The 18,881-nt window shown below is 46.6% G+C and overlaps 2 protein-coding genes across 2 annotated transcripts in view; both read left to right on the top strand.

Annotated features, from left to right (window-relative positions):
* LOC142572702 (polypeptide N-acetylgalactosaminyltransferase 13-like) overlaps positions 1-18,881 on the top strand; it is a 45,650-nt gene that overhangs the window by 12,311 nt on the left and 14,458 nt on the right. The window contains exons 2-5 of the mRNA XM_075682003.1: positions 954-1,344; positions 5,168-5,348; positions 13,570-13,739; positions 17,158-17,365. Of these exons, the coding sequence (XP_075538118.1) occupies positions 1,071-1,344; positions 5,168-5,348; positions 13,570-13,739; positions 17,158-17,365 (833 nt within the window). The 5' untranslated portion in view covers positions 954-1,070. The remainder of the gene's footprint in view (positions 1-953; positions 1,345-5,167; positions 5,349-13,569; positions 13,740-17,157; positions 17,366-18,881) is intronic.
* On the top strand, positions 8,059-9,303 carry LOC142573343 (uncharacterized). The gene has a single exon (XM_075683000.1). The coding sequence runs from the start codon at positions 8,089-8,091 to the stop codon at positions 9,301-9,303; it is 1,215 nt and encodes a 404-aa protein (XP_075539115.1). The 5' UTR covers positions 8,059-8,088.

Here is an 18,881-nt window from a genome sequence, read left to right as displayed (position 1 = left end):
AGCTTTCTAAGCCCTCGCCAGATCAACTGCAAAACGCCTACAACCGCCACATGAGTCATTATTTATTGCCATTAGCGCCGTGTTCCTCAATGTGAATGTGGGTTCATTGATGTACCTTTTCACCGTACCAGGCCATGTACAGGCTTTATTAGAAGAGGATACTGTTCTTCAGTTTGGTGCTTGCCTTCTCAGCCCTCAGATCTTAATTGCCAACAGTAATTACACTGTAGGCAATTATGCTGCGTCATTTTGTGTTAAAATTCAACCAAGAATTGGTGACACTATCGTGAACTGAGCAAGGAGGAACAAATGGCTCTAAGGTAGCGCGCGAAGACCTTTGCTCAGTCATCATTGCTTAGAGTTCTTGGACTTAACTTCCACCCATGGACTGCTCTGTTCAGGCGACACACGCTGTATACCGCAGACGTGTTGGCTCTGAGCAGCGAGTCCACCACGCGTGAACACGCACAGTTCTCGCGTCAGTGCTTTTCATCATCGTGTGGCCTAACACAGATGCCACAACGTCGCGTGTGATTGCCAGTGGCACAGCATCACCACCAATTCTTGCCTTTGTGTACGCTCAGACGTTATACAACGTTTCGGCGCTGAGCGGGAGATGGCAGCTTTTATGCTGCGTCGGCGGCATTGCGACAGCATGGAGAAATTCAAACGGCCGAGCAATATTCTGTCATCAATTCTGGTCTAACTCCTGGGTCAGGGACAACGTATAGCGATTCTAATGTAATCTATGGTAGGTGGGCGCTGCGCTCCGCCTACGTTATCAATAGAATCGGCCGGTCACGAGTGGTGAACGGCAAGATAGGAATATAATCAAACGAAATTAATTGATACCTCGTACCGGCCCACGCAAAGTTCCATTTTCTAGACGGCGACGCTGCTTTTGGGAGCTATACAGCCAAGTGTTTAACTCGTATATTTTCTCGGCCCACCAGGTTACAACCGGCGCGCAAGGATGAGGCCGATCGCTCGACACAAACAGGCGCAGCCTCGCGCACCCGTGCACGCTAGACAGCGGCGGTCAGCGGCTGGCCGTTGACTGCGCCTCGCCAATGCGGCTGGCGCGAGCCCCTTGCAGCCGGCGGCTACGGCGCTGCCCGGCGTTGGTGGCCGCCGCGCTGACGTCCGTGGCGCTGCTGCTGGTGGCGACCAGGCACGGAACCCTGTGGACCGGCGACCACGAGGACCAGGACCCGGACGTGCGTCAGTGGATCCGCAGAGACGCGCGACAGAAGGAGTACATCAACCGCCGGGGCATACACGTCATCGTGGGACACTACATGGGCAAGGGCCTGCCGTGGGAGAGCACGCCCAATCTCACTGACGGTATACACGCGCTCCTCCTTCGAAACTTGTCTGTATGTGTATACTATGTGGGATCTCACGACTACGCGTTCAGTCCGATGTACGTGTACATATCATGCCAACAACCGCATCCGACATCCAACAAATGTTCAAATTATAACGATTCCAACAGTCGTACAAAGCAGCCGTCTATCCGATGCGCCGCAAGTTATGTGAGATGCCGTTGTGCGCGATGTGACTTCAGCTCCAAGCGATAATACGCCCGGAGTCGACGGCATTGCCCCCTGGGTTCGAGGCTTGAACCGTGATACATATTCTTCCTCTGTCTCTACTGTTCGCGTTTTCCTTACATCCAGCGTTTAGTAAACAAACCGGATGCTCGTCATGGTTGATCCCTCTACTTTTCATCTCCTTGCTTTCTCTTTCTCTCCTTTGGCTCTAATTTACGCGGACGGTACTATTTGTTGGTTTAAACACTATACTTGACTATACTATACTTGACTATACTATAGCGATTTTCACTGGCGATAACAAAGTTTCCACTTTTGTTTCGGCTGTTATATGGGTGTATACACTGTAAAATAATCTACACCCTTATTCACTACTAAGGGTGCAAATTATTTCACAGTGTATTCCTTTCTTTTATTCTTATATTCACCACCCTTGATTAATATACATTATCGCATAATTATCACGAATATTAGCAATTAAAGTTATTTGTACTACGTGAGTATTTCATACGCTTATCGTGTGTGCGTTGTACATTTATATGACGTGCTCAGTATTTATTTATTTATTTATTTATTTCGTGTACCCTCAGGGCCAGGGGCATTAAAGAGGGGAGTGGTTACATCAAATACAGAAAAAAAAGTACAGTGCAACAAAATGGTTAGTAGTACAGAAATAGATGGCTCTCGGTTATACAATGTTATCTGAGTGTTCTTGGAGTGCTGGTTAAAAGAATGAAATACGGTGCATACAGTGCAGTAATACAGTGTTCCGGTAATACAAAACAGTGATATACAATTGGTAGTACGAACACATGAATGAAATGCTCCTGTTTATACAATGTTATCTAATACTGCCATGAAGTGCTGATGGTCAACAATAGTAGCGGTTGAGGCGGGTAGGCGATTCCATTCAGCAGATGTACGCGGAAGGAATCAATGAGAATGAATGAATGAATGAATGAGGTTTGGACATAATGAAATTCCAAATTTGTTGTTGTGATCTAGCCTTGATGAAATATATTGAGGAGGGGAGATAAGTTCATCGCGAAGGGAAGGATGATGAAATATCTTATGAAAAAGTGAAAGTCTAAGCCTTTACGGCGAGAGGCTAAAGATGGCAAATCAAGGTTTAATTTCACTACAGAAGTGCTGGCAGTTCGGTTATAATTGGAAAAAACGAAACGAGCAGAGTTATTTTGTACTATTTCTAATGAGTAAATTAGGTTTTTCTGAAAGGGATCCCAAACTGCTACGGCGTACGCAAGCCTTGAGCGGACTAGTGAAATTTATAGTATCAATTTTAGGGAGGACGGTGCCTTAGTGAAATTGCTTTTTAGGTATCTCAGCATGCGGTTAGCATTTTTAATTACGTAAGAATCGTGCATGGACCACGAGAGGTTGCTAGTAATATGGATACCAAGATATTTGTAGTATGAAACAGGGTCTAAGGGGAGATTATTAACGCAGTAAAAAGGAAGCTGGTTGGAAGTACTGGACACGCGCATAAATTTACATTTTTTGATATTTAATTCTATTTACCATGATTGGCACCAAGTAGAGATAGCGTTAAGGTCGGATTGAAGAGAAGATATGTCAGTGTCGCATACTATTTCCCTGAATATTACGCAATCATCGGCGAATAAATGAATCTTAGAGGAAACACAAGAGGGTAGATCATTTATGTAAATTAAGAAAAGGAGGGGACCAAGTACCGACCCTAGAAGTACGCCGGACTGTGCTCTGCTTGGTTGTGAGTTTGAGTCATTAGCAAAGAAAAACTGTGAACGGTTAGAAAGAAAGCACTCAAGCCATGCAAGCAGTTTGGGATCAATGTTATTTCGATGCAGCTTAAACATTAGAAGGTTATGGCGCACATTGTCAAACGCTTTCGAAAAGTCTAAAAATATACAGTCGGCAGTTGAAGAGTGGTCAAGAATGACGTTTAGCTTATGCGTAAATAAAACTAGTTGTGTTTCACATGAATATGACTTGCGGAAACCGTGTTGCGATGGTGAAAAGAATGAATTAGTTTCAAGAAAGCTAGTAAGATTAGAGGCAAGTACATGTTCTAACATCTTACATGAAATGGAAGTGAGCGAGCTAGGGCGGTAGTTATATGGAGAATGCTTGTCACCCGACTTATGAAGTGGGATCACCTTCCCGATCTTCCATTCAGCAGGCAGTATGACATGTATGCATTCAGTATGACATTTGTATGATGTACTCAGCTCTAGCTTTGTGAACCACGATATGAGCTGTGCGCTGTAAATTTTGATTCCCTTTCAGTTTATTACTGCCACCACGTCGGTTGCCAGGTAAAGGAGCCGAGACCTCGCCAGTTTTACTCGCCTTTAGTCACGGCGTCATCTATCTCCGAAAGGAACGGCAATATAAACTTCAAATTGATTTTTCCTGCTACCTTCTACCGTTGCACCACGCTAACTTCTCAATAATAGAAGAGAGGGCAGCAGAACAAGCGCAACGGCTTGACATGAGTGAGAAGCGAGGCGATGCGAAAGCGAGACCGCTATTGAGGCCACCATTGGCAACCATGTACCTTCATGGCGTCATGGATTTCGACAACGTATACTCGAGACTGCCGGACCGTTTATTAATATAAGATGCCAAGTATGCTCTCCAAATAGTGAAACAGGGAGCAATGACTCAGCCCGGCAACTCTTGAGAACTTTTCTGCACGTGCTCAAAATATTCTTAAGCAGGCAAAAATACCGTGAGATCTATGACGTCGCACTGATGCCATGGGCGGATTAGCTTGGACACTTTCAAGAATGGCAAAATTTAAGAATGAAAGTTTGATGTAAATTCTCTCCGCTAACAGCCAAGTCAAATAACTGCTCGTAAAGTTTCGAAAGAATGCTCTACGACTGTACTTATTTCTGTTTCCATTTAATGCCCCTTCACTTTATTTCCAGCGGCTATGATATACGCACCTACATGTATGAGACGTTTCCTCGCTTCTGTACACAACTGCATTTCTCCCTTCAGTGGACGAAAATGGCTCCGAATGCATTATTTTTCAAACCCCTAGTCCTTATGATTATTGGGAGAGATGACTCGCTCTTAACACACACACAAAAAATAAATAAAAGAAATTATGGAGCCGCAACATTCATATGGAGACACATTGCCAGCGAAGCTGTTTATGCTGCACACACGGGCTGCATACATAAGCTGAATATATTAGAAATCCTACATTTTTTTTCATGCCGCACCACACTACGCCGACACAAGCGCCGCCACGGTCACCGCACTTCATCGCCGCAACCGCTGCTGCAGCCGCGCAGGCACCTACGACGCGCATGACGTTATAACCACAGAAGCGCCGGCCCCATGCACGGGCGCTGCCGCCACACTCTTTCCCCTTCTCCCCCTGCCCGTCTCCAATGCTGCAATGCTATCGCCACACCTACCCCCTCTCCCGTACCCGTCTCCATTCCTCTCTACGCGCCGTGTCCCCGATACGGACGTAAGCCACCCAGGGTACCCTCCCCCCTACTGGGAACGCATGGGGGGAATGCATAAGGGGGGGGGAGGGCGAAAGGACAGCAGCTCCGCTGTAAAAGTGTGTGTATTTTTGCTCCGGGCACACGCAGAGATACTCAACGCCAACGACTTCGCGCCAGAGAGGAACGCCGGCGCCGAGGGCCAGGCCGTGATGGTGCTGCCCCACGAGCAGGCACGGAGCAAGCTGCTCTTCCACGTGAACAAATTCAACCTTCTAGTCAGCGACAGGATTCCCCTGAACAGGTCTCTTCTGGACGCCAGGAAAGAGAGGTATGAAAACCGTGTCTCATCAGCACCGATGATTATTCTAGGTGTTGGTGCCGATAGCTTCTCTAACCAAGTTGCCTCGAGTTGTTTTAGTGCTCCCAGTTCTTCTCCACAGCTTTGTACAGCGTGTGGTAAGAAATTAGGTGATTCAAATATTAATTCAATTTATGTAACTGCAGAAATTCATCAATGCCATAGTCATGCGCCACATATTCGTTTTAAGATGCTTGTCGACAGTGAAAGTAGCTTGCAGGCCGCAGGGAGACTTTAGAAGTAGAGCAAACCAAGGAAGATTGTGTATTTTTCGATGAGCAGGAAGATATTCATGTTCATCGTTTGCATTCCAACCAGTATTTCTTTCTTTCTTTCTTTCTTTCTTCCTTCCTTCCTTCCTTTCTTTCTTTCTTTCTTTCTTTCTTTCTTTCTTTCTTTCTTTCTTTCTTTCTTTCTTTCTTTCTTTCTTTCTTTCTTCCTTCCTTCCTTCCTTCCTTCGTTCTTTCTTTCTTTCTTAATGTCGGCCTAGTTCCCCGTCTCGTTCGCTTCTTCATTTATATATGTAAACATTAGTCGGCAGGTGTGTCCGTGCACAGGACATCACGCTGTACCATCAGAAATGCTCGCACGTGCCTTGATCCTACTGGATAATGCAAGTAATAAACTGAACAGCTGCACTACACGTGCAGTATACTTCATACACACGGACTTTGTATTGCTCTGCATAACAAGTTAGACAATGATTATAGACCGCAATATTGCGCTCAGGACATCGCCAAAGTTCAGCGAACGTATTCTTGCACGATCTCGGCGATGCAGTCGCCCTCGCGTGACGTAGTGCACAACGAGCCAATCAACTGATCCGGTTTTGCTCAACTAGACAGCGAGTGCGCGCGTGATGGCTGAGGCGGTAGTATCGCCAAAAGTGATCGTCCCACAATATGTCCCCAGGAAAGTGCCTTTGTAAACTGCGTGAACTCTTCACCCTGTAATCTTTAGGCAGCATGACAGAGGACAATGTGACATCATCGTGATGAGGAGGTTATTGAAGTGGTCCTTGGCCGAGGAGCTCCTTGGCGTGTGGCCGTAATCGTGCATGTTTGTTCAACAACTGAAAACAGTTGTTGCCAATTATTGTTAATCGTTGCAGTTCTAGACGTTGCAAAGAATTTGTCGCCTTGACCAGAGCAGTGGCCAATAGCTGCGAAAGAATTTTTGCCCACTGCTCCCACTCGGGGAAATAACTGATTTGCAACTGTTGCTCTGACGAATGCTGGCCGAGACTACCCAACACACACGCACACGCACCCTCGCGCATGGAAAAAGTATCCACACATGTACACACACGTTTCCATAAACACATGCATGTATGAAAAAGTACCCATCCCTATTGTAAAATTATCACCGGTGCGCAAATACTTCTTCAAATTAACGAATCCTATATTTCCAGGGCAGAAACCTGGAGGCTTACGAAAAGGGTTCTACTCAAATTGAGGACGACGCAACGAGCTATGGAAAGAAAAATGATAGGTGTAACGTTAAAGGATAAGAAAAGAGCAGATTGGGGTGAGGGAACAAACGCGACTTAATCACATCTTAGTTGAAATCAAGAAAAAGAAAGGGGGGGGGGGGGCATGGGCAGGACATGTAATGAGGAGGGAAGATAACCGATGGTCATTAAGGGTTACGAACTGGATTCCAAGGGAAGGGAAGCGTAGCAGGGGATGGCAGAAAGTTAGGTGGTCGAATGAGATTAAGAAGTTTGCAGGGACGACATGGCCACAATTAGTACATGACCGGGGTTGTTGGAGAAGTATGGGAGAGGCCTTTGCCCTGCAGTGGGCGCAACCAGGATGATGATGATGATGATGATGATATTTTCAGCACGACGACAACGTGCCAGAATCGAACGCATAACATACACTCTAAGAAGTATTCCGGGGAAAACGGGAGTAACTGGGCAGTTAGTCCTAAAAAGGGCGCTTTCGTCCCTCAAGGGAGTAACTGCATGGATGTGCGTGCCGTGTGCAAATTTTGGAGAGTAAGTGTTTAGTCCCTGGTCGGAAAGAGAGCAACGGGAGGACGAACGGCAACAGTTACTCCCCATGTGCTCCGCTGTTTCCGTCCGCGTCGTGGAGTGATGCGGCAAAAACTGTATTGTCTATAAATCGTGAATAGTTCGAAGTTCGTGCACTGTTTATTGAACGACATACAAAGCAGCACTTTGCCTCTTCGTGAGAAAATTGTGTGAAATATAAAGTTGGAATGTGAAGAGCCATGCCCTTAATGCGCGCACCATGAGTGAGCGATACACATTAAACGCGCAAGTCATTGACAGACTGCTAGATTTTGCTGGTCAATAGTACCTAAGTTCATTCCGTTCCAAAAAGATTACGAACTCAACTGAAGCGATGTGTAGCTCAAACGGGACACACTAAGCGACAAAGCAATTGTCCGTCTCTGTCGTCTTATGTGCCCCTTTTGAGCTCGCTACACGTTTACATCGCGTAGTGCCTCAGTTTTAGGCCCCCTAAGAATACTCGGGTAGATTTCTTTTCGCACTCGCTTGTGGTTGCAAGTACACTCAACGTTACACTCTCCCCGCACAGGATACACACAAAATGCCGAATCGCTTGTACATTGCCGCACCTGCGTGCCGATGCTTAACCTGTCTCAATTTCCTACCCCGGTCAACTAATCTGCCGTGGTGCTTACTCTGCCTCTGGACACGGACGCGTTCGGACGCAAGATGTCGAGCTCTGCAAGAGCGGTTTCAGCGGCCGCGTCTGGCCGTGGTAACGGGTCTTCTGTCGCCCCACCGGGCTATCGGTATGTACTACCGACTTTGCCATCAGGCGAAACTATGAAGGAGTGTCTGTTCTTACATTGTGACGTTGCCGGGAGACCATACCGCCTCGAAGACTTCCGTGATCCGCTGCAAGAACTCGGTGTGTTGAAAGACGTGACCGGTATTGGGCCCTTCCAAATGACGCATGTGTGGCTCATCAAGCTACGAACTCCAGAGGTGAAGGAAGTGCTGGTTAGAGCGGGAGGCCTGGAGGTAAAAGGGCGCTTTTGCGCCGTCATTGACCCAGTGCAACAAGACATCACACTTAAAGTGCACTGGGTTCCATTCCACGTTACCGGGGAAGCATTGAAGAAGGCTTTCGACCACTATGGCGAAGTGAAAGAAGTAAGACAAGAAGATTGGAAAGTGAGGGGCTTCGAGCAAGCCGAGTCTACCACGCGTATTGTGCGGATGACGCTCCGAGACAACTTAACACCGGACGCTCTGCCCCATTTGTTCAAGATCTTTGGTGGCTCTGTGCTGGTTGTCGTTCCCGGGAGAGCTCCGATTTGCCTGCGGTGTCGACGCAAAGGACACATTAGAAGAGACTGCAGAGTGCCAAGGTGTTCCGAGTGCCGGGAATTCGGCCATGAAGCACTTGATTGCGTACGTACGTATGCAAGAGTTACTGGCAGCACGCAACCCGACGACGAAGGTCTCGAATTGATGGAAGAGGAGGTAACGGAGAAACTGACAGCGTCCTCGGAAACGCCGGTTCAACAGGTGGCAAGTGTCGCAAAAAAGGCGGCGACGCCATCTGCGTCGACACAGGACGCCACAGCAGGAAGAAAGCAGAGAGAAAGAAGAAGGAATGAAGAAGAGAAGACACCGCCTGTGCCCGCAGAAACGGACCACGGGTGTGACGCGTTTAACGTGGAGATGGACGCGGAGCCAGAGACGCCATATGAGACGCCGGATGAGATGGTCACTGAGGAGCCAGCCGTGCCTTCCAAGAGGCACCGAAGCGATGCTCCAGAAGAGGAGACGCCGGCTGACAGTGTTCAGCGCCTGGAGCCGCAGTGGATGGTGGTCCGGTCGACGCGGGCCAAGAAAGGGAAGTCCGCCCCACCGCAACGGTCAGCGTCGCTCACCCGAGAAGGGCAGGCGACGCAGTGACCAACGCGACTGGTGTCGCGGGTGCCCGTTGAAGCTGTCGTGCCGACAGGGACGCTCAGTTTGTGAGGGTTGCTATTTGCTGGGGGCCTTACTGTGGTTTTGCTCTTGCTCTTTGAAATGGCTATGTCGTTAGCTCCATTGCGCGTGGGAACCCTCAACGTTAGAGGTTTTAGGGCGAGACGGCGGCAGCGTCAGCTCCGACGCGTAATGTTGGAAGAAGATTTAGATATATTGGCGATTCAAGAGACTAAAATAGAGAGTGAGAGTCAGACTGATAGTATGGTTGCACAGTTTAGTGACCGCTATACTGTATGCGTTAGTCATGCTGTTGGCACAACGGCCGGTTGCTGTATGTTTATTAAGAAAGGTTTGGGTATAGTTGAGGAAACAGTTATAAGTTGTCAGGGTGGTCGATTCGTGCTGTGCAATTTTGTATATTGCAACATAAAATACCGAATATTATGTGTGTATGCACCAACGAAAGTGAATGACCGGCTAAGTTTCTTTCAAGAAATATCGCACTATCTGAATACAGACAGATGTTTGATAGTGTTAGGAGATTTCAATTGCGTTTTGAGCTCGGACGATCGTTCGAGTGATGGATACTGGGCTGATAAGAGCGTTGTCTTTCTGAGGGAGGCCATTGGAAGAGCTCTGTTGGAAGACATTGCACATTACGCGAAAGAAGGCAATAAGCGGCATTATACTCATTTTCAAGGCAATAGCCATGCAAGGTTAGACAGAGCTTATCTTTCGCAAGAAATCGCCACAATGTGCGATGACTACAAGGTGCTGAACATAACATTTAGTGACCATTGTTTAGTAGCCTTCACGATAGGGAAAAAGATCACCGCAAAACCTAGAATGAAATGGGAAACATGGAAATTAAACGCGAAACTCTTAAAGGACGACCAATTTCTAGAAAGTGTACGCGCAGAAATTGCCAAAGCAAATAATGACTGTGAAAAAGGATGGGGTGAGCGATGGGAGCGATTTAAAGAAGTCGTAAAAATGAATGCCATAGAGCGAGCAGTAGAAATACGTTTTAAAGAGCGCCAAGAGGAAAATAACCTTAAAAAAATGCTTCAGGAATTTGTGGATGCCGAAACTGCAGCGCCAGGCACCTTTATGGAAGAAATAAGGGAAACAAAGAGTAAAATTGAGGCTATCGACACGGAAAAATACCGTGGCGCACTTATTCGCGCACGAATGGGAAAGATCTTGGCTGATGAAATGCCAACAAAGCGTGCATTGGGAGCTGAGAAAAAGTATGCGAGGAGAAACGAAATAGTTGAGATTGAATACAAAGGGAAAATATCTAGAGATGCCGAAGAAATCAATTATGCGTTTACGGAATATTACAGGGAGCTCTTCAAGTGTAGAATACCGAGCAAGGCTGGGTATGAAAGCCATTTTCTAACCACTCTACCTAGGTTAGACGCCGAAGAAACAGATAGATTATCAGAAGATATCACAGCAAAGGAGATCGAAACGGCCATTGAAGACCTTAACCCTGGAAAATCGCCAGGACCTGATGGCCTAACAGCAGTTTTTTACAAAGCCTTTTGCTCGAAGATAGCCATCTTATTAGAGCGTGTTTTTATGGAGGCGTATCAAAAAGGTCGTTTGCCACCGTCCTTTAAAAGGGCGTATACAGTCTTGATACCAAAAAGCGATGATGCAAATAAACTTAACAAAGTAACAGGCTACAGGCCAATTACGCTGACAAACGTAGATTATAAAGTTTTAATGAAGATATTTGCGCGGAGACTACAGGGGGTTATTGGTGCTATAGTAGGACCGCATCAGACCTGCGGGATAAGAGGGAGGTCTATATTTACTAATATCCATGTGGCTCGCAGCATTCTTGAGACTTGTGATGCAGATTTTAGGAAAGTCGCTATGTTACAAATTGATCTAGAAAAGGCGTTTGACAGAGTATGTCACAATCTCCTGTTTACAATTCTTGGCTATGTCGGTGTTGGATCACTCATAACAGAGGGAGTTAAAATGGCATACAATAATTGTACAACTAACCTCATTGTCAACCATAAGCTAACTGAAAGGATTGAAGTGCGTTCCTCTGTTCGTCAGGGGTGCCCCCTGTCACCTCTTTTGTTCGCAATATATCTAGAGGCTCTCTGTAAAAGAATTATCGATAGTCCGGATGTGCGAGGATTCAGCCTAGAAGGATGTGAGGTACGTTTATTAGCTTACGCTGATGATGTTGTTGTTTTCTGTGACGATAAGGAGAGTGTTCGAGCTACCATGACAATTATGCGTGAGTTTTGTGACATGACGGACAGCAATATAAACCTGAATAAGTGTGTCGGCTTGTGGCACGGCCGGTGGCAAACAACGCCGCGTGTTTTTGGAGGTATGCAGTGGAAGCTCACGCCTGGGATTTATCTTGGTGTACCAATAGGCACACATCGAGACACTAAAGACTTATGGAATGGCAAAGTGCAGGAATTAAAAGCTCAAACTGATAAGTGGGCCGGACGTGACCTCTCTATATTTGCACGTGCGGCTATCTGCAGAATCTTCTTGGTGAGCAAGCTGTGGTATCTCATGCAAGTCCTGAGTTGTTCCCGATTCAACCTCAAGAAATTCCATAGAGTATTTGCTGTTTTTGTGTGGCAGTCTGAATATGAAAGAACAAGCAGGAACAACTTGTTTCGCAAGTTGGGTCAGGGGGGCTTGTCATTACCAAATTTATACTTAAAGCAACTGATTTCTAGATTTTTGTTCTTACGAGACACGACAAATCCTTTCTTACGAACAGTTATTCAAGTGAGATTGAGCAATGCCTTACCTAACTTTGTTGTCTCGATGAGGGAGGGTGGGTGTTACGCAACGAGTAAATTTCTACGTGAGGTGGTCGTAGCATTTAGATTTTTAAACCACCACTTTTCCATAGAATATTTGGCTGCAGTCAGTCGTAAGCGGATAAGCTCGGATTTAATAGATATTATGTTCCCAGAACCCTTATATCGATTAATGTACCGCGAAGGCCAAGGGAAAGATGTCCTAAAACGTGTGAAACGAATGATTGTACCAGGGGGAGTGAAAACATTCTTTTTTAAACTACATACTAATACCTTGCCTGTAAAAACATGGCTAGAAGAAAGAGGGGACTATTTACCATGGGGGACTAACTGTTTGATTTGCAAGAAACCAGAAACTATAGAACACGTTTTTCTGGACTGTTGGAGTGCGGTCTTCTTTTGGGATATTCTGCAAAGAACTATTAAAAAAGAATTGCCGTTAACAGCGCATGGTATCCGTTACCTATCCACAGTGCAAGACAGTATACCTTATGACATGTTCTTTCTTCTCGGCCTTCACAGTATCTGGAGAAACCGCATGGCTGTAAGGAATTGTGATATAAATGTGAGAACAGTAAACTCGTATTTTGCTGAGAATATCAGTAAACTGCGGGAAGTTTTTCAGAAGTTAGCGTATGACGATGATCTGTTATCATTGATGGATGCCCTTGCCAAAATGAAAGCTTTGTAATCTCAACCGCAAGCTTCAAGCGCAGCGGTGGGAAAGTGAATATTGTCAGATGGTGGGAGCAGTATGTATTGATGTATTTGTTGAATGTCTGGAAATAAAAAAAAAAAAAAAAAAAAAAAAAAAATAATAATCTGCCGTGGTGCAGTGGTTAGAGTAGCTGACTTGTGAGCCCGAGCACGTGAGTTCGAATCCTACTTTCGGGCACGTTTTTTTTTGCTTTTTTTTTCAGCTCAGTTATCTTTTTTATTAGCGTATAAATGCCTAATTTCATTAATTTCACCTTTGCGGAGCATCGGAAATAATGGCCGTTACTCCCTTGAGGAGCATCGGAAAAGAGCAACTGTTAGTCCTCAGAGGAGTAACGGCATGGGGAGTAACAGTTCATCCCCTCGCACTTACCCCCTAAAGGGAGGAATGGTTGTGGCAGATCAGTTGCTCCCCAAAAGGAGTAACCTCAATACCCCATTTCCTCTTTTTTTTTTTATTGTGTATAGGTGATGTCTAGGAGCAGAACAACACTCCGCACAGCCACCGCGATAGATGCAAAGGTGGCTATAGCGTGCGGGCAATCGCCACTGCAGTCTTCTGTTCTGACTCGAACGTTATAATCAGCGAATCTGTTCGAGTCGCAGTTCGGAACTGCAACGACCAGTGTCACATATGCATATCGAGGAGACTGAGGCAAACAGAATGCTCTTTACATTTTGCATACAACTCGCCGACACCTCATTCAAATCGGCTTCGCAGCTGCAAGAAACTGTGGTACAACGTGAGCGCACTGCCAGACACGTCCATTATCATCGTGTTCCACAACGAGGCCTGGTCGACCCTGCTGCGGACGGTGCACTCGGCCATCGACCGCTCTCCGCGCAGGCTGCTGCGGGAGATCCTGCTCGTCGACGACGCCAGCGAGAGAAGTGAGCGCACCGCTACGGCACTTTACGTTTTAGCGTGTTGCATCGACGTCTTGGTGTGTAGACCTCTCTGTCGAGAGCTCCCGTGGCCGTCGCCACAATTCTTTTTGAACTGCTGCGAGAACACTTGAGCAACTATTGAAAGGCACGAGGAAGAGCGGCACTATACGTGCTTACACCCATGCGCCACAGTCCAGACAGAGTCGTCCTCTATCCTCCGTGGAAAGGTCTACAAACTGGAGTCTCTTCCGGTGTTTTGCGTCCTTCTCCCTGTAAGTGGCTTCGACGGCGTCGCCGCCGAATTGTGCCCGTAATTCCTTCACTTCAGCGATAAAAGACAGTAGTAAACCACAGGGATGTGCCGAGACACATGCAAAAACACAGACGCATAGCGGCCAGACGTATTTCCAGCTCCTGCAGCCACTTCTGGTGTTTGCAGCATGCCTAAACATGGCGATTAAGAGACTTAGACGAACTAGTTGGTTGCTAGCTTGATGGATCATGGTTATAACGGCGCGTGTGAAGACGGGACACCTGTAGAAAAAACGCACGAAGGACAACCACCTAACTTCAACTTAATTTTACTGCGGAAAAAATTACGCAAGCAGCAGTTGCTGCGCAGAAACACTGTAAAAAAACAGAGCCACGGCGCACTTTGTCAGCGCAATCACAACAGAAGATCATCATGCCACACGTCACTACTGAACGTCCTGATCTGTGCAAGATTAAAGATATGTTTTCAAACCACGTTATAACAACATTTCTCGCTCTTCATTCCCGCGGACTTCGAAACTTCTTGTGTAAATATACCTCTTCTTTTTTTTTTTGACAAATAAAGTGATGCTGTGCTAATGCAACCCTTCCCTTCCTTTTTTTCATGCAATGTGCTTCAAATAATTCTCTCGCTTTCTGAGCCTTTTTCTGAGTTTCTGAGTATGAAGAGCGAGAAATGTTGTTATAACGTGGTTTGAAAACGTATCTTTAATCTTGCACAGATTCAAGTATTCAAGGGTTCCCGTGCGCTGGAGTGCACCGACACATTTTGCAATGGACAGTCAAGTGACCTCCCGCTACGCATTCCGGAGCATGACGGAGCTACAAAGCTATGCAGGCTTTCGTAGCGAGATGTCATTTGGCTGACCATTGCAATATGTGTCCGTGCACTCCAGCGCACGGAACACTTGAATACTTGTAAACTTTAACTCTCAGAAAGGGATAAAACTGTTCGAAGCACTTTGCATAAAGAAAGAAAGGAAAAGGTTGCATTAGCACCCCATCACTTAATTTGTCAAAAAAGAAAAAGGAAGGGGCATATTTACACAAAATGTTTCGAAGTCCGCGGACATGAAGAGCGGAATACGCCGTTGTAGCGTGGTTTATAAACATGTCTTTAATCTTGAGCAGATCAGGACGTTCAGTAGTGACGTATGACATGGTGATCTTCTGCTTGCTGCGCAGAAACAGTGTAAAAAAAAAACAGCCAAGGCGCACCTTGCCAGCACCATCCCATGGAATGGTGCTGTGGCGCACCTTGCCAGCACCATCCCATGGGATGGTGCTGGCAAGGTGCGCCTTGGCTTTTTTTTTTTTTTTTTACACTGTTTCTGCGCAGCAACTTCTGCTTGCGTAATGTTTTCTGCAGTAAAGCTCGGTTGAAGTTCGGCGATTGTCCTCCGTGCATTTTTTCTGTATCCCGTCCTCACAAGCGCCATTATAACCGCGTTCCATCAAAAACCATGGCCTTCAAGACAAGGTTTTGTTAACCGGGGGAGGTATTAGTACCCGAGGGAGCAGTTTACGGGGGCGCCCATTCATTTCGTCACCATGCACTCAGTGACGCCAGACTGCTTTACAGTTCAACTGCAACATTAAAAAATTCGAATACAAATTTTCTACGGCGCCGAAAGCAATCAAAGTTTGCCAGCTTGCTGTGGGACGCGTACGGTTTAGCATGCAATGCATAATTTAAGCTCGAAAATTTGGTGTCATGGTTTAAAAAAGAGGAATATTATGTAACCGAAACAAACTGTTGACTCGCTGACGGCAGGTAGCGTGTTGGTCAAGAAATAGACAGAACTGTTGTGCTAACGGTAACTAAAGGTATTACAAATCACCTAACACTAAAATGTCAAAAGCTACCGCTTTGCAATGTAAAATTCGAGTGTCTGTGCCCAACTCGCCGGAGCCTACCAAGATTTTATTTGAAGATACAACGCCGCAACGCTATCGCCGGTGTCAGGATTGGGGGCTCAATCCCATCGCTCGTAACCCGTTGTCAAGATTGGAGTCGGGCATGAGTTAGAAGGCAGCTGGCCCATGCTGTCGTCCAACTTATCCACGCTGAGGACGTTGATGAAGGGAAGGACTGCTTCTCATCGAGAACGAGGAATATGGGTCTATTTACAGTATCTACATCAGTCTAGCATAACTGCGAGAGAAAGTACATCAGTCTAACATGATTGCTTAAGAAAGTACATCAATCTAACATGACTGCTTGAGAGAGTGTGTTGAGCAGCCGCACAACAGCGGTTTATAAACACTCGGTCGTCAATCGATCCCAAGGTGACGGAAACGTTCGACCAGGCACCGTAGACAAGTTGACGAGGCACCGTAGGCGAGACGACCTGATACCGTATGTGAGACGACCCGGCACCGTAGGGGAGACGACCAGGCACCGTAGGGGCATTTTATTCCCCGAGCTGACCCCCGCAGCGCGCGCGCCGTCTGCCCATTGTCTTGCGTCTTGGTCGGCGCGTGGGAAGGGGTCTCCGTCGACGTTCCCGCGGCAACTCCTCCACTCATAGCAGATCAGGTCCGCGGTGGCGGGTTCAGCACAAAGCCTGCTTCGTCGAACTCGGCTCCAGCGACGGAGATTCGAGGACGCGCGTATGGTTGTTCACACACAGTCGACTTAGTGACGCCGTGGCTAGAGATTTGCGGTGGCGTTCCAGGAAAGTTGCCGCCACTGTCGCAACTGGCCGTTCTTAACACCGGACATTCACTGGACCTGATGGCTACTAAGCAAATATGAACAATAAAACAGATAAAATCGCGAATGACCTGGACCGACTTGAAGTTCCGACGTGAAAAGATACAAAATTTATGCAGATTCAAAGCGCATGTTAGAAACTGTGTGAAGCGGTAAATAACGCTATACAGCAAAATTCGACGCCCACAATTGTGTTCATTTTCAGATTATGCGAAATGTGCTCTCGTGCAATGTTCATGGTTATGCGCCGCACAGGTCACAACTATAATGACGCGCAATGCTTATACTACAATGTTTATTGTTTACGTTGTTTATGCAATGTTTATGCTACACGAACCCGACGACCAGCTTCCGGCCCGACAAGGCGAGTCGGCACACGACTTTGTCGGTTTCGCGTAAACGTAACTCGTAATAAACGGATCCGATCCGCAGCGTTCCTGAAGGAGCCCCTGGACAAGTACGTGTCGCGCCTGCCGGTTCCGACGCGCGTGCTGCGTTCCGGCAACCGGACGGGGCTGATCAGGGCTCGACTGCTGGGAGCAGCTCATGCCAGGGGCCAGGTGCTCACGTTCCTCGACGCCCACTGCGAGTGCACCAAGGGCTGGCTCGAACCGCTGCTCGCAAGGATCGCCGAGGACAGGTATAGGGGATGTGTTCACAGAGACGTCCTATACTCGCATACGCTAGCGCGATTCGCAACAGGCACTCACCAATTGTGATAACGAGAGAGAGAGAGAGAGAGAGAGAGAGAGAGAGAGAGAGACAGACAGAAGCGATAAGGAGAAGGCAAGGAGGTTAACCAGGTCAGGCTGAGCCCGGTTGGCTACCCTGCACAGGAAAAGGGGGAGTGAAAGATGAGAGAAGTTCGCACTACGCACGCACGCACGCACACACATGCACAAGTGTCTACCGTCCAGTCTCTCAGAGGTCGTCATATATGAGCTGGTGCACGTCAAGAAGCACAGCGGCACTTTGGTGGCTTTGCACGTCGCTGCTGACGCACGAGGCAACGTTCCCAGGATCTTTTTGTTCTGTACACGTCCTGTCATCTGAATTCTTTAATGCAGTCCAATGTGATAACGAACGCAAAGTTACGGAAGGCGGGCTATAGCCAGTCTCAAATAGTTCTTACGATTGAAAAGCTGCATGAATTCGGTTACAGGATTCGCAGAATAGTAGAACTCTGCTATGTGGCAGTGGCTACACAACCACTCTGGCGGAATGACCAAGAATCGGTTAGCATAAATATAAAAAGTTACAGCATACTTAAGTAGACAAAAAACTGATACAGAAGTAAAGTATATGTAAGCTATGTATAATATCGAAGGAAAAACTGCCGCGCATTGTTTTCTTTGAATTGGGATACATTTTCTAAAAATATTGTCTCGGTCTCGTAGTGAATTTTGGCCTCGTCAGTTTGATTACTTCAAAAGTCGAACACTTGTTTTAGGAAAAATTGCTACGCAAGATTAGCCAATCAACATCATCCCGTTAATGTACTTAAAATCAGATGTTGCACCTGCGGATACGTAGCTGGCGAGAGCAGATATACTTTTCCCTCTGCAACGAGTCTCGGAACTCATTCTGTTGCTTTGTTGAAGTGCCCATGCCGGAAATTTCGACGAAATACATTTAATTTCCATGTGTTATCTTTCCACACCTTTTCTAACACTCTATTCGAGTGCTCCAAAACCTTAGGGTATTTCTACCACTACCGCCTCTAACGTGACTGCGAACGTCACATTTTCGGTTTCGCTGGAGTTGGCTTTAAATGACATCGAGCAGGAATGCTATAGTTTAGCTAGACATGTAAATTACTCATCTGGAATGGCGGGAAGGCCGTGAGGTGATGATAATTTGGCAAGCAAGGAAGGACGCAAAAAAACGAAAGACAGACTTGAAGCTCTCGCTGTAGCTCTTGGCGACGTCGCGAGATTTGAACAGCACCTGATCGAAACTAGTTCATCAATAAACGAGAATTGCGTCGCATTCTAAAAGGACAAGACTCACCCTAGTTAGTTGCAAAAACATTTTTCCTCAAAAAAAAAAAAAAAAAAGATCGCCAAACATGCCAAAATACTCCTCGACATGTTGTTACGTACTGGAGGTGCGATTCCGAAGCGAAATTAAAAAGAAAGGAGGAGAGATATGGACAC

Source organism: Dermacentor variabilis, chromosome 2, assembly GCF_050947875.1.
Source record: "Dermacentor variabilis isolate Ectoservices chromosome 2, ASM5094787v1, whole genome shotgun sequence".
In the NCBI taxonomy this organism is placed as follows: domain Eukaryota; kingdom Metazoa; phylum Arthropoda; class Arachnida; order Ixodida; family Ixodidae; genus Dermacentor; species Dermacentor variabilis.
The sequence above is the reverse complement of the archived record's forward strand: the minus strand, read 5'-3'. Positions and strand labels throughout refer to the sequence as shown.